The sequence below is a fragment of the Solanum pennellii genome, chromosome 1 (genome assembly GCF_001406875.1).
Source record: "Solanum pennellii chromosome 1, SPENNV200".
Classification (NCBI taxonomy): domain Eukaryota; kingdom Viridiplantae; phylum Streptophyta; class Magnoliopsida; order Solanales; family Solanaceae; genus Solanum; species Solanum pennellii.
Window position 1 is genome coordinate 100,064,363 of NC_028637.1, and position 15,343 is coordinate 100,079,705.

Here is a 15,343-nt window from a genome sequence, read left to right on the forward strand (position 1 = left end):
TTTTTTTTTTGGAAAATACTAAAAAAAAAAAGAAGTTAAACGCATTCAATATATAAGTTCAATAAGTTAACTGAACTATCAAGCGGCTTGATAATGGTATTGGCTCATGATCAGAGTTAGGTAGGATTTAAGGGTATAGACGATCTTCTTTCAGCAAAAAAATTATCATGTTTATATATGGTTTAATATATATATTAAATGTTTTATCCTTTTATATTATTTTTGTGTTTATTTTTTCATATTTTAAAACCCTTAGCATAAATCGTGAGTTCGAGTGTGTGAATATATATATTCCTACTATAGTCAGAAGTCAGTACTCAAATTGAATTTATAATGTAAAAATTATATAATACTACTAAATAATTAATTGTAGTTATGCAGAACATTCTTTTTGGTCCGAGAAACTTAGTTTTGCAAATTAGCTCAATCTCTTATTTACATGTACTCCATTTATTTATATTTATATTTTAAAGAAAAACACCAACAAGCTTCTCTTATTGACACATCTAGGGTTAGAAACTTTATAGGTATTCCAAGCCATTATTTTATGTTAAAATCAATAAAGCTAGACTCTCAAGCACCACGTTAATTTTTGGGAACATGTGGAGTATCTTACTGTTGAAACAGCAAGAAAAAAAAAGATTGAAAAAAAGTCTATAATCTAATTGGCCTAGACTATTGCTACAGAACTCTATAGTCTATATTCACAATATTCTTCTCTAAATTCCAAGTAATATTTCTATACCCTAGACTCATAAACTGTCAATGTTTTGCGAGTTTAATATTTAAACTATGGTGATTGATGTGTTTATATTATTAATCACTTGAATTTTATATACTTAAACACCACTGGAAAGGTCTATTTTTAAGTAGTTAAGTATATTCTTTTCATGTATAGGAATGTAATAAACTTCTTGTTTAATAGTTTTTTATGATCTGTAATGTGTAGATGATAGATCATGTTCAATTTATGATTGAAATTAGGAAATGGACCGGAAATATAATTTGTCTCTTAATTATAATTATATACTATTGAAATGTATTATATTTTTGGGAATTTTACACAAATTTCATAGTGTTAAGAGCTAATTATATCATATTTCCATTTCTTTTCAAATTACATAAATCACTTAAATTTGGTGCAATAAGAATACATTCCAAAACGTCTCGATACATCGCATTCCGGTCTTAAATATATATTCCTCGAGTCTCATCATCATGATACATTGCCAGTTTCGAATACATCACTCGACGTCGCGATACATTGCCAATCCTGATACGGCCGTGTAAAATAATGTATCTAACAGTGATGTATCTGTGAATAAAAGAAGCAGAATTTTTGTTATTTGTTTAAATGATAGGAAATTTCAGAAAATATGATAAAATAAGTTGTATATTTAGATTAAAAAAAATATATATTTTTCATCCTATTCTGGATTACCTTAAGCTTGCAAATTGGATCATTTTGTGTGGGAAAACAAGAAAAGATTATTTGTGGGCTTTGGATAAAAGCAAAATGGGCCAGAAGCAACACTATGTATCCAATAGTTCAGTTTGCACGGAGTTTTCCTCATAATGGCTAGTACCAGTCTTGGACTGAGCCCAATGAGCAAAATGGCTAAACTTAATCGCTTATCAAATCAGTAAATTGCATCAGTTAATCAATAGTTCATTTGGCATAAGCTGGGTGCGAGGGAGCAACTTGTTTAGTCTTGCATACCGTTCATTCTTGTTATGAGAATGAAATAACGCCTGCATTTAAATTGAGTCTAAAGTTTCTGAATCTTTTCATTCAAAACAATAGTTATTTTTTTTTAGCTAATTTAATGGATAAGACGACTCCCCAACCCGATAATGATCATGTAAACGATACATGGACAGCAATTTAAGTTGGCCAATATCCCACTAATTGTATACTATGTGATCTCTTTGTCAACTGAGATAAATAATTCAACGTCCAAAACTTAAATTTTAAACCAAATGGAACTTTAACGGTCAAGCCCACCCACACCCTCAAAGTCAACGTTAACATATATTTATCTCACATAATTATGTATAATAAAATGTGTAGTAATTACTCTATCTCAGTTGATTATCTCAAATAATATTATTTTAACACCCAATTGGGTGCTTAGATTTTAGTGCTTTTTTGCTGTTTCCTTTCGGGATTTGCGCTTTATCCAAGCTCATGAACATGCCCATATGTGTTATAAACTTAGAATTCACGATTTTCCAGCTCTTTAGTTCACTTGGTGTTTGTTTCAAGCAATTTTTAATGCACACTTTTAAGCTGATATACGCCATTATATTTGAAGTTTTAGATGAACTTAGTGCGAGTTTCCAATTTTACACCTTGTCGACCCAGCTTGTTTGGAACTGAGACATAGTTATTGTTTGGTGCTAAAACCAGGTAATTAATTAATCTGCTTCTTCAGTTGATTATATGAATTCCATTTATGTGGGCAATGTTTGTGTTGAATCTTTGTTCTGTTTTTAGCATAGAATTGTTGGAACTTTAGTATTGATTGAGAATGGGTGAGTCCATCTTTTGTTTTAGAAAATGTAGATTAGGAAGAGTAATGGGTTGCATTCAGCTTGTGCTAGGTTCACTTGTTATACTCGTGAGCCTTTCGAGTTTGTTTAGGTTTTATTCTGCTGGATTTTTCTTACATGATGAGGATATATGTCGCCATTTTTATGGTGTGAAGGATGTTTATGATAGTTTTGATGTAAAGGCACTGAGTTCTCGCGTTGATGAAGTGCTCGATAAGATAGAGAGTTTGCAAGATAAGATTGAATTGATTGTACAAGATATGGAGAAGAACAAAAATGAGTTAGAAACAGGGAGTATTCCCAAATTGGAATACAAGAAGTTCTTGGAAGAAGAGGTGATTAAGCCTTTATACTCTGCTCATATTGCCCTTAGGCAAATTAGGATGCCTAGAGTTGAAGGAATTGGGAATGTGACTATTAAGGAACACCCCTTGATTAATAACTTTGTGATTGAGGAGATACGAAAGTATATTACCCCGAAGGAGAATAGACATAAGAAGGTTAATATTTTTGGAACGCAGATGATTTATAACACGATAGGGCATGCTTGTGTGTCGATGAAGAAAGAATTGGAGGAATATATGGATTATGATATTGGATCTTATTGTAAAGATGATTGGAACATTGCTCAGAAGCTTATGATTAATGGTTGTGATCCTTTGCCAAGGAGAAGGTGTTTGACAAGGGCCTCTAAGCTCTATCAGAAGCCTTATCCGATTAACGAGTCCTTATGGAGGATCCCAGATGGGAGAAATGTTAGGTGGAGCAATTACCTTTGCAGGAACTACGAGTGTTTATCGAGTAAGAATCCTAAAAGAGGCTACACTAAGTGCGCCGGATGTTTTGAAATGGATAAAGAAGAGATAAAATGGGTAACAAATTCTTCACTTCCTGTGGATTTCTTGATCAAAGATGTATTGGCAGTTAAGCCAGGGGAGATCAGAATCGGTCTGGATTTTGGCATTGGAACGGGGACTTTTGCTGCAAGAATGAGAGGGGAAAATGTGACAATCATTTCGACTGCACTGAATCTTGGAGCTCCATTCAGCGAGACGATAGCACTTAGGGGTTTGATTCCACTATATGTGACACTGAATCAAAGGCTTCCATTCTTCGATAACACTATGGATTTGATCCACACTGCTGGATTTATGGATGGTTGGATCGATTTACAGCTGTTGGACTTTATCCTATTTGACTGGGATCGTGTTTTGAGACCAGGAGGCTTGTTGTGGATTGATCGATTCTTTTGTAATAGGACGGATCTGGATGACTTTATGTACATGTTTCTGCAGTTCAGGTACAAAAAGCACAAGTGGTCTATTGCTCCCAAGGCCAAGGATGAAGTTTATCTTTCTGCATTATTAGAAAAGCCTGCTCGATCTTTATGATCATACGAAGCATTATAGCTCATGTCTTTGTGTTAAATTGACATGGTACTCATAGGATTTATCTGCAACATTTGTTCTAGTGTCTGCAAATTGTAAGAAACTTGTGTTCTCTTAGTTATACTTCACATGGTATTCATAGGATTTATCTTGTGTCTGCAAAACTGTAAGAAACTTGTGGTTGGTTCTCTTTGTTATCTAAAGATTCAGCCTCTGTTGTCGTAAAATGCATATTTCTTTGTACATTAACCATTTGATGTTATCATATCATAATTCAACGAGACAAACAAATGATATTTCTGTTTATTTGATTACGCGTTCTCATAATGATATGTATATGAATATATGATAGCTGATAGTAATCATAGTTGGAAATATACAGAAACCTAAAGCAAGATTGACCTTTAGTTCTTTTCTCTTACACCACAGCTACATTGCTTTAACACCATGGCTTACAATTGCATTTTGCAGTTGAACTCTTATTTACCCACAACAGTTTGACCTTTCTATAGTTTGCAGTTTCTGGACTAAAATAGAGGGGCTCACTTTGTACATGTTGTCTAAAGACTGGGTACTAATCCAAGACTCTGGTTTCTATGCGTAATTTAAAAGAATGACCTTGGAGGTGGGTGTCCTCGCTTGCATCATGGGCAAAACTTTAAGCTTAACAACTTTTGACGTTTAAGGTTTGCCCGTGAGACAAATGAGACTCAAGGTCAAGACCACCAATTATGGTTATTGGGAGTAATTTCCTGGTTTCTATCGGGAAATGGACCAGTTAATGTATAAGGCAACCTAATGCATAAAGCATCATCTCGCATTAGCATGACCCGAAGAAGGGCCCACACCCCAAGTAATGTGATATAGATATAAAGATAATATCAAATCAAAGTTGAAGTAAACTTTAGGTGTTGCTTAAAGTACATGTTTAAAATAATATATTATACATAAACATGACCCTTAACTTGACTTCATTGTACAACTATCTCCTTCAACTTTGAGTATGCACAAATAAAAACTTTAACTTGTATAAAATTGAATAGGTAGACACACGTGTCCTACATGACATGAGACATGTAGGACGCTAAGTAGGACACAGAATTTCCATGTAGGATGCCATGTAGCAGGGATGTGTCTATTTGTTCAATTTTATACAAATTTAAATAGTTACTTATGCATATCAAAAGTTAAAAGTTATTATTGTCAGCTAACGCCAAGTTACGTAATAAAAGTAAAGAGATAAGGAGCCATGCCAAATGCTAATCCCATTATCTATTGTTGAAATAAAATTAAATAATTTCAATGTTTTTTTATTGTTATAAATTTATAATACAGAGGAGATGGACATAAACTGTAGTAGTCAAAAGTCAAACAATAAATCCTCAAATTAAAGCATGAGAAATATTTTAAGGGACTCAGACAGCAACATCCAAATTAAAGATGCTTGTTATTGGACTCATACACTGACATTTCAATTGCTTTAATTAGTTTTTTGAAATAGAAATCATTATAATGACCAGTCATAACAAAATTCAAATTGCCTATGACATACCGATAACCACATATCTTTGTTCTTTGTTCTTTTTTTAAAAAAAAATAAAGAAATTAATATAGTCAATCATGTGCATGATTGCATATATTTTTGTATCCCTTTTCTAAATTTTAGCAGTTGTTACAATACTGTTATATAGCTCATATTGACCCAAATCATTACATTTTAAGTAATTAAAAAATAATTTAATATTGACCGTCTGTTCATATTAATCCTCTTAAGTATCAATTTACCCCCAGACCTCATTATTAAGGCTCTTACTACTGAATTTTTTGTTTGTTCATCTTGTACTAATAATTCCATGGAAATTGATGGCAACACACTTCAACAACATTGATCCTATAAATTATTATATATAGTTTAATAGAAGTTTAAATCAACGTTTCAAGAAGGCGTCAAACCTTGCTTTAGTTTTGTATTTTTCTATATTGAAGTTATGTAAGAGTGATGTGTCTCTTGTTTTAATTAATTAAAGTTTGGTAAGTTTGAAAGCATATATGAAAGTAACGTTGTTTAATTAAAGAAAGTGAATTATTGTCCCATATTACAGTAAATTTTTCACATATAGATATTTCAATATACAAAATGATACGATGGTTTATATTCATGGTAAGTATATATATATATATATACTAGTATATGGACACGTGCGTTGCACGTTACTTCATAACGATGAATAAAACGATAAACAATTTAACTTTTAAAAAAATGTTTGTAATGTACAATTAACTTGAAGAATTTTTTTTACATCCTCCCTTTATTATAATTTTGATATATAAATTATATATTTGTTTTAAAAAATAAAGTAGCAAAAATAAAAATGGAGGCACACTATCTTATGATTAACTTTCTTAAAATGTCTTTTTTGTCTCCTAAAAATGTTGAAATTAAATTAATATTTATACATTTCAAGAAGATAAAATGTTTGACATTAATTCATAAAAGATGAAATTCTCCTTCTCATTAAGTAGAATGCAATTAAGTAATTAAAATTTATAAATAAAAAACTTATTAGAAGAAAATAACTAAGATTTAAAGTGCAATGATTGATATTTAAATTGTGTAATTATACAAATAAAATATTAATATTAATTAAATAAATCAGATTTTAATTTAATGGAGAGTCAAAATGACAATATTAGTTTTCTTACAATTAAAAGTTTGTTGAAATATATTTTACATTTTTTTGTTAAAAAAATAATAGGAGCAATATTTGGTCAAAGGATAAAAAGATCTTCTAACTTCTTAAGCATTTTGGTGTATCATTTTTTCGACTTTGGAATTTGGATCTCATGATAATTTTAATGAAAATTGTCGAAAAACTTTAGATTTTATCCACAAGCACATGTAAGAATGATTCTTTACAAATATTTAAAATTTAAAATGCAAAAATATAATTATTAAAATTTGAAATTAGAATATCTTGTAAGCATTAATTGTTCTGCATGTCTTATACACTATTTTTATGATTGTATTTGTCTCATTTTCTAAAGCAAAAAATACACCCTTCAATCAAATATATTCTTAAAACAAAATTACAAATACAAAGAAAAAGTATCATATATAGGAGCAAGTTTAGCATAACGCAACCAACGAAAAATAGAAAAATGCTAAGACAATCTTTTTTCTGTTTTTTCTTGATAATGCAAATAGAAACAAAGTTATAGTAATCAACATTCAACTTTTGACCATAAAAAATTAAAATATTTGGAAGACAAGTTAATGGAAGTGATATTCAACTACATAAATGGAGGGGTCTTACCATAGTTCTGATCTCGACAAATAAGTAAAAATAAATAAATACATCAAGCTTCGATATTTTAGTAATTAACATTCATTCCTATAATCACATTATGCCTTGTAATCTTGACACAAATCCTCTTGCCTTGAAATTTTCTTCACTTGATTAANGAGTGTGTGAATATATATATTCCTACTATAGTCAGAAGTCAGTACTCAAATTGAATTTATAATGTAAAAATTATATAATACTACTAAATAATTAATTGTAGTTATGCAGAACATTCTTTTTGGTCCGAGAAACTTAGTTTTGCAAATTAGCTCAATCTCTTATTTACATGTACTCCATTTATTTATATTTATATTTTAAAGAAAAACACCAACAAGCTTCTCTTATTGACACATCTAGGGTTAGAAACTTTATAGGTATTCCAAGCCATTATTTTATGTTAAAATCAATAAAGCTAGACTCTCAAGCACCACGTTAATTTTTGGGAACATGTGGAGTATCTTACTGTTGAAACAGCAAGAAAAAAAAAGATTGAAAAAAAGTCTATAATCTAATTGGCCTAGACTATTGCTACAGAACTCTATAGTCTATATTCACAATATTCTTCTCTAAATTCCAAGTAATATTTCTATACCCTAGACTCATAAACTGTCAATGTTTTGCGAGTTTAATATTTAAACTATGGTGATTGATGTGTTTATATTATTAATCACTTGAATTTTATATACTTAAACACCACTGGAAAGGTCTATTTTTAAGTAGTTAAGTATATTCTTTTCATGTATAGGAATGTAATAAACTTCTTGTTTAATAGTTTTTTATGATCTGTAATGTGTAGATGATAGATCATGTTCAATTTATGATTGAAATTAGGAAATGGACCGGAAATATAATTTGTCTCTTAATTATAATTATATACTATTGAAATGTATTATATTTTTGGGAATTTTACACAAATTTCATAGTGTTAAGAGCTAATTATATCATATTTCCATTTCTTTTCAAATTACATAAATCACTTAAATTTGGTGCAATAAGAATACATTCCAAAACGTCTCGATACATCGCATTCCGGTCTTAAATATATATTCCTCGAGTCTCATCATCATGATACATTGCCAGTTTCGAATACATCACTCGACGTCGCGATACATTGCCAATCCTGATACGGCCGTGTAAAATAATGTATCTAACAGTGATGTATCTGTGAATAAAAGAAGCAGAATTTTTGTTATTTGTTTAAATGATAGGAAATTTCAGAAAATATGATAAAATAAGTTGTATATTTAGATTAAAAAAAATATATATTTTTCATCCTATTCTGGATTACCTTAAGCTTGCAAATTGGATCATTTTGTGTGGGAAAACAAGAAAAGATTATTTGTGGGCTTTGGATAAAAGCAAAATGGGCCAGAAGCAACACTATGTATCCAATAGTTCAGTTTGCACGGAGTTTTCCTCATAATGGCTAGTACCAGTCTTGGACTGAGCCCAATGAGCAAAATGGCTAAACTTAATCGCTTATCAAATCAGTAAATTGCATCAGTTAATCAATAGTTCATTTGGCATAAGCTGGGTGCGAGGGAGCAACTTGTTTAGTCTTGCATACCGTTCATTCTTGTTATGAGAATGAAATAACGCCTGCATTTAAATTGAGTCTAAAGTTTCTGAATCTTTTCATTCAAAACAATAGTTATTTTTTTTTAGCTAATTTAATGGATAAGACGACTCCCCAACCCGATAATGATCATGTAAACGATACATGGACAGCAATTTAAGTTGGCCAATATCCCACTAATTGTATACTATGTGATCTCTTTGTCAACTGAGATAAATAATTCAACGTCCAAAACTTAAATTTTAAACCAAATGGAACTTTAACGGTCAAGCCCACCCACACCCTCAAAGTCAACGTTAACATATATTTATCTCACATAATTATGTATAATAAAATGTGTAGTAATTACTCTATCTCAGTTGATTATCTCAAATAATATTATTTTAACACCCAATTGGGTGCTTAGATTTTAGTGCTTTTTTGCTGTTTCCTTTCGGGATTTGCGCTTTATCCAAGCTCATGAACATGCCCATATGTGTTATAAACTTAGAATTCACGATTTTCCAGCTCTTTAGTTCACTTGGTGTTTGTTTCAAGCAATTTTTAATGCACACTTTTAAGCTGATATACGCCATTATATTTGAAGTTTTAGATGAACTTAGTGCGAGTTTCCAATTTTACACCTTGTCGACCCAGCTTGTTTGGAACTGAGACATAGTTATTGTTTGGTGCTAAAACCAGGTAATTAATTAATCTGCTTCTTCAGTTGATTATATGAATTCCATTTATGTGGGCAATGTTTGTGTTGAATCTTTGTTCTGTTTTTAGCATAGAATTGTTGGAACTTTAGTATTGATTGAGAATGGGTGAGTCCATCTTTTGTTTTAGAAAATGTAGATTAGGAAGAGTAATGGGTTGCATTCAGCTTGTGCTAGGTTCACTTGTTATACTCGTGAGCCTTTCGAGTTTGTTTAGGTTTTATTCTGCTGGATTTTTCTTACATGATGAGGATATATGTCGCCATTTTTATGGTGTGAAGGATGTTTATGATAGTTTTGATGTAAAGGCACTGAGTTCTCGCGTTGATGAAGTGCTCGATAAGATAGAGAGTTTGCAAGATAAGATTGAATTGATTGTACAAGATATGGAGAAGAACAAAAATGAGTTAGAAACAGGGAGTATTCCCAAATTGGAATACAAGAAGTTCTTGGAAGAAGAGGTGATTAAGCCTTTATACTCTGCTCATATTGCCCTTAGGCAAATTAGGATGCCTAGAGTTGAAGGAATTGGGAATGTGACTATTAAGGAACACCCCTTGATTAATAACTTTGTGATTGAGGAGATACGAAAGTATATTACCCCGAAGGAGAATAGACATAAGAAGGTTAATATTTTTGGAACGCAGATGATTTATAACACGATAGGGCATGCTTGTGTGTCGATGAAGAAAGAATTGGAGGAATATATGGATTATGATATTGGATCTTATTGTAAAGATGATTGGAACATTGCTCAGAAGCTTATGATTAATGGTTGTGATCCTTTGCCAAGGAGAAGGTGTTTGACAAGGGCCTCTAAGCTCTATCAGAAGCCTTATCCGATTAACGAGTCCTTATGGAGGATCCCAGATGGGAGAAATGTTAGGTGGAGCAATTACCTTTGCAGGAACTACGAGTGTTTATCGAGTAAGAATCCTAAAAGAGGCTACACTAAGTGCGCCGGATGTTTTGAAATGGATAAAGAAGAGATAAAATGGGTAACAAATTCTTCACTTCCTGTGGATTTCTTGATCAAAGATGTATTGGCAGTTAAGCCAGGGGAGATCAGAATCGGTCTGGATTTTGGCATTGGAACGGGGACTTTTGCTGCAAGAATGAGAGGGGAAAATGTGACAATCATTTCGACTGCACTGAATCTTGGAGCTCCATTCAGCGAGACGATAGCACTTAGGGGTTTGATTCCACTATATGTGACACTGAATCAAAGGCTTCCATTCTTCGATAACACTATGGATTTGATCCACACTGCTGGATTTATGGATGGTTGGATCGATTTACAGCTGTTGGACTTTATCCTATTTGACTGGGATCGTGTTTTGAGACCAGGAGGCTTGTTGTGGATTGATCGATTCTTTTGTAATAGGACGGATCTGGATGACTTTATGTACATGTTTCTGCAGTTCAGGTACAAAAAGCACAAGTGGTCTATTGCTCCCAAGGCCAAGGATGAAGTTTATCTTTCTGCATTATTAGAAAAGCCTGCTCGATCTTTATGATCATACGAAGCATTATAGCTCATGTCTTTGTGTTAAATTGACATGGTACTCATAGGATTTATCTGCAACATTTGTTCTAGTGTCTGCAAATTGTAAGAAACTTGTGTTCTCTTAGTTATACTTCACATGGTATTCATAGGATTTATCTTGTGTCTGCAAAACTGTAAGAAACTTGTGGTTGGTTCTCTTTGTTATCTAAAGATTCAGTTATATATATATATACTAGTATATGGACACGTGCGTTGCACGTTACTTCATAACGATGAATAAAACGATAAACAATTTAACTTTTAAAAAAATGTTTGTAATGTACAATTAACTTGAAGAATTTTTTTTACATCCTCCCTTTATTATAATTTTGATATATAAATTATATATTTGTTTTAAAAAATAAAGTAGCAAAAATAAAAATGGAGGCACACTATCTTATGATTAACTTTCTTAAAATGTCTTTTTTGTCTCCTAAAAATGTTGAAATTAAATTAATATTTATACATTTCAAGAAGATAAAATGTTTGACATTAATTCATAAAAGATGAAATTCTCCTTCTCATTAAGTAGAATGCAATTAAGTAATTAAAATTTATAAATAAAAAACTTATTAGAAGAAAATAACTAAGATTTAAAGTGCAATGATTGATATTTAAATTGTGTAATTATACAAATAAAATATTAATATTAATTAAATAAATCAGATTTTAATTTAATGGAGAGTCAAAATGACAATATTAGTTTTCTTACAATTAAAAGTTTGTTGAAATATATTTTACATTTTTTTGTTAAAAAAATAATAGGAGCAATATTTGGTCAAAGGATAAAAAGATCTTCTAACTTCTTAAGCATTTTGGTGTATCATTTTTTCGACTTTGGAATTTGGATCTCATGATAATTTTAATGAAAATTGTCGAAAAACTTTAGATTTTATCCACAAGCACATGTAAGAATGATTCTTTACAAATATTTAAAATTTAAAATGCAAAAATATAATTATTAAAATTTGAAATTAGAATATCTTGTAAGCATTAATTGTTCTGCATGTCTTATACACTATTTTTATGATTGTATTTGTCTCATTTTCTAAAGCAAAAAATACACCCTTCAATCAAATATATTCTTAAAACAAAATTACAAATACAAAGAAAAAGTATCATATATAGGAGCAAGTTTAGCATAACGCAACCAACGAAAAATAGAAAAATGCTAAGACAATCTTTTTTCTGTTTTTTCTTGATAATGCAAATAGAAACAAAGTTATAGTAATCAACATTCAACTTTTGACCATAAAAAATTAAAATATTTGGAAGACAAGTTAATGGAAGTGATATTCAACTACATAAATGGAGGGGTCTTACCATAGTTCTGATCTCGACAAATAAGTAAAAATAAATAAATACATCAAGCTTCGATATTTTAGTAATTAACATTCATTCCTATAATCACATTATGCCTTGTAATCTTGACACAAATCCTCTTGCCTTGAAATTTTCTTCACTTGATTAAAACTTCTCTAGTCTTCCACACACAAAAAATTGTATCACATGTAAATCTTTCTATAAAAATAATATTAAAAGATTGTATTTATAGGAAAAAATATAGCTTTGGAATATGAAGATTAACTTACAAAGTTGAAAGGTCAAGTGTTACAAAAATTAAAAACAAATATTAATTAAGAACATAAATTAATTTAGAAGATAAACCATATACATGTATCTATTTAAAGGGTAAATATTTAAAGAAGATAAATTAAATTAGATATTTTAATTAAGAATTAATCTAAAGAAGTGCAAAAGTCATTAACATTTCTATTAAAATAATATAATTAAATATTTAAATTAAATAATTAAATATTTTTATATCATTTTAATTTATAATAAGGGTAAAATCGTAATTCAACTTTCAACTTTTTTGGTTCCCTCTTATAAATAATATATGATATATATATATATATATACCGAAAGTCCAAAACATGAGAAATCGTATCTTCGATTTTAGCAGATTGAATGAACTGAATTCTTATTTAATATGACAAATTTAAAATTATAGATTAAATATTAATATTTTAATATTCACATGTTTTTGTTATAAAAATGGCTCATATATGACTATATCGTTATAAAATTGGCATATATATGTCCCATAGTTATAAAAAGTGGCTCACATATATCCTACCGTTACAAAAGTGCTAAAATTAATTTTCAATTATTATTATTTTTTTTTTATAAAAATTACTCATGCATTTGATCTTTTTTATACATAAATTATTTTTTGACTTCTTTGATTATTATTACTTGAGTTTCTAATTATTCTTGTTTCAATTTTTCTTTCATTCTTTAGTGTAAAATAAGAGAAATAAAAAAAAAAGAATTGTGAATGAGAAAAGAGTGAAAGAAAATTAAAACTATTTGTTTGCTATTGTAATTAATTTAGTATTTATATTTGTAAATTTTTTTAGGATATTTATAATAAAGATTATAAGAAAATAAGTGAAAAGCATAAATTTGATCATAAAAATAATATATTTAAATTAGCAGTATTAAAAAGGTAAAAAATGTATGAGAAGGATAAAATTTATCCCTATATGGATTTTTTTAATAAAAAATAATTTTTTCACTTCCGTTAGATGAAAGGGTATATGTAAATCATTTGTGAAACAATAAGGGTATCTATGAGCTGCTTTTTAAACGAGAGGTATATCATCTCTAAATGACGAAGTTTAAGAATATATAAACCCTTTTCCCTACTTAAATTATAGGAAAAATGGCCTAAATACATAATTTATCTTACCATGTAATTTAAAGTTCCTAACATTCGAAAAAATTACAAAAATTTATATCCTCTTCAATTTTCAGATGCATCACTTTACGCGGTATATTAATTAAATGCACGATGTATAATATACGAAATGATATATCCAAAATTAAGACGCGATGTATTTTAATCCCACGACTTTTTTATAATTTGAAAAAAATAAAAAATAAGAGGTGATTGTTTTTAACACGAAAAATTGCGTAGAATTTCCTAAAAATTAAAACGGACGAAACACATATGGGCCAGGATGCCGGGCCAGGGTTCGAGTCAACTCTCAACCGTGACGAGTGAGGATCTTCTGGTCATTTCATACGAGCCTTTGCAGGCCTTATCGTGGTAATCTTGTGGTTCGGCAATAACTACAGGGACAAATCAGGAAATACATTGCTTTCGTTTAGACCACAACGAGAAAAGGACAAACCGGCAAATATAGAAAAAAGGCCCGCCCGCCAAGCAATATCCGAAAAGTTGTTAGGTTTAATTAAAACTATCTTTTCTAAAATTCATGGTCCCATAATTTTTGAATATGACAAGAAACAGCATATGTTTTCTTTTCCTCGTATAGTTTGAGGACATGGAGTAACTTTGTATTGAATACTTGAATTCAAACCCTATTTTCAGTCATCTCTATCTTTCATTCATAATAAAATACACTTTTTCTTAAACATATTGGTGTAAAATATACATGTTGAATCGAATTTGAACGAATTAAAATGAATTGAGTTTATAAATTGATTGGTTATTTGGTTAAAAGTTCATTTAATCTTTATCTAGTTTTAATTTCTTCGTTATTTTATTATATTTTATTTAATCACCCAATTTAATTTGTATCTCGCTTAAATAAGTTCAGCTGTTAGATGGATTGAATTGAACATATTTTTTTTATGAAAATTGAGACCTTTTATGACGTGGTCTTAGACTGATTAAATCATGATGGACCAGGAACTAACATAAATAAACGAATGATTAATCTGCGCGAATTAAACTTACCACGGGAGGGGGGGGGGTTGGTTAATCTATGGTAAGAGCTTTTTCTAATTTTTATTTCTAACTAATACCATTAGATAAAGAAGCAGTTCATATCCAAAGTTATACTATCATTCCCAAGGGAGTAGCTTCCATATATAAAACTCCATATTTGTTTCTCTAAATTCAAAGATTCTAACTACTTGCGTTTGTTTTTACAAGTCACAATCAAACTATGAATAGACTAGATAGTTACCTATGAGAAACGCAAAAATAAAATAAAAATACTACTATTTACTAATAAAATAAATTTAGACAGAAAACAAAATGGCAATTCCAAAATTATCACAAACCCTAAGGTTTAATTCACATGTATTCATATACACAAATACACTATATTATTGCATAGTACCATTAAACCATACAAGTAAGTTTACCAAATTATAATTATTTTTTTGGTGGCATCAACCACCCCCCCACCCCACTCCCACCC

The 15,343-nt window shown here is 30.0% G+C and overlaps 2 protein-coding genes across 2 annotated transcripts; both read left to right on the forward strand.

Annotated features, from left to right (window-relative positions):
- Positions 1 to 2,084: 2,084 nt before the first annotated feature.
- LOC107015996 lies at positions 2,085 to 4,182 on the forward strand. Its single transcript, XM_015216468.2, has one exon. It carries the CDS (start codon positions 2,532 to 2,534, stop codon positions 3,942 to 3,944), a length of 1,413 nt encoding a protein of 470 aa, XP_015071954.1. The 5' UTR covers positions 2,085 to 2,531; the 3' UTR covers positions 3,945 to 4,182.
- A 5,034-nt stretch (positions 4,183 to 9,216) lies between these two features.
- On the forward strand, positions 9,217 to 11,271 carry LOC107016023. Its single transcript, XM_015216501.2, has one exon. The coding sequence runs from the start codon at positions 9,664 to 9,666 to the stop codon at positions 11,074 to 11,076; it is 1,413 nt and encodes a 470-aa protein (XP_015071987.1). The 5' UTR covers positions 9,217 to 9,663; the 3' UTR covers positions 11,077 to 11,271.
- Positions 11,272 to 15,343: the final 4,072 nt, after the last annotated feature.

Bases quoted from the DNA above. Each gene is read 5' to 3' on its own strand.
- LOC107015996 (XM_015216468.2), top strand. From the start codon at position 2,532: ATGGGTGAGTCCATCTTTTGTTTTAGAAAATGTAGATTAGGAAGAGTA.
- LOC107016023 (XM_015216501.2), top strand. From the start codon at position 9,664: ATGGGTGAGTCCATCTTTTGTTTTAGAAAATGTAGATTAGGAAGAGTA.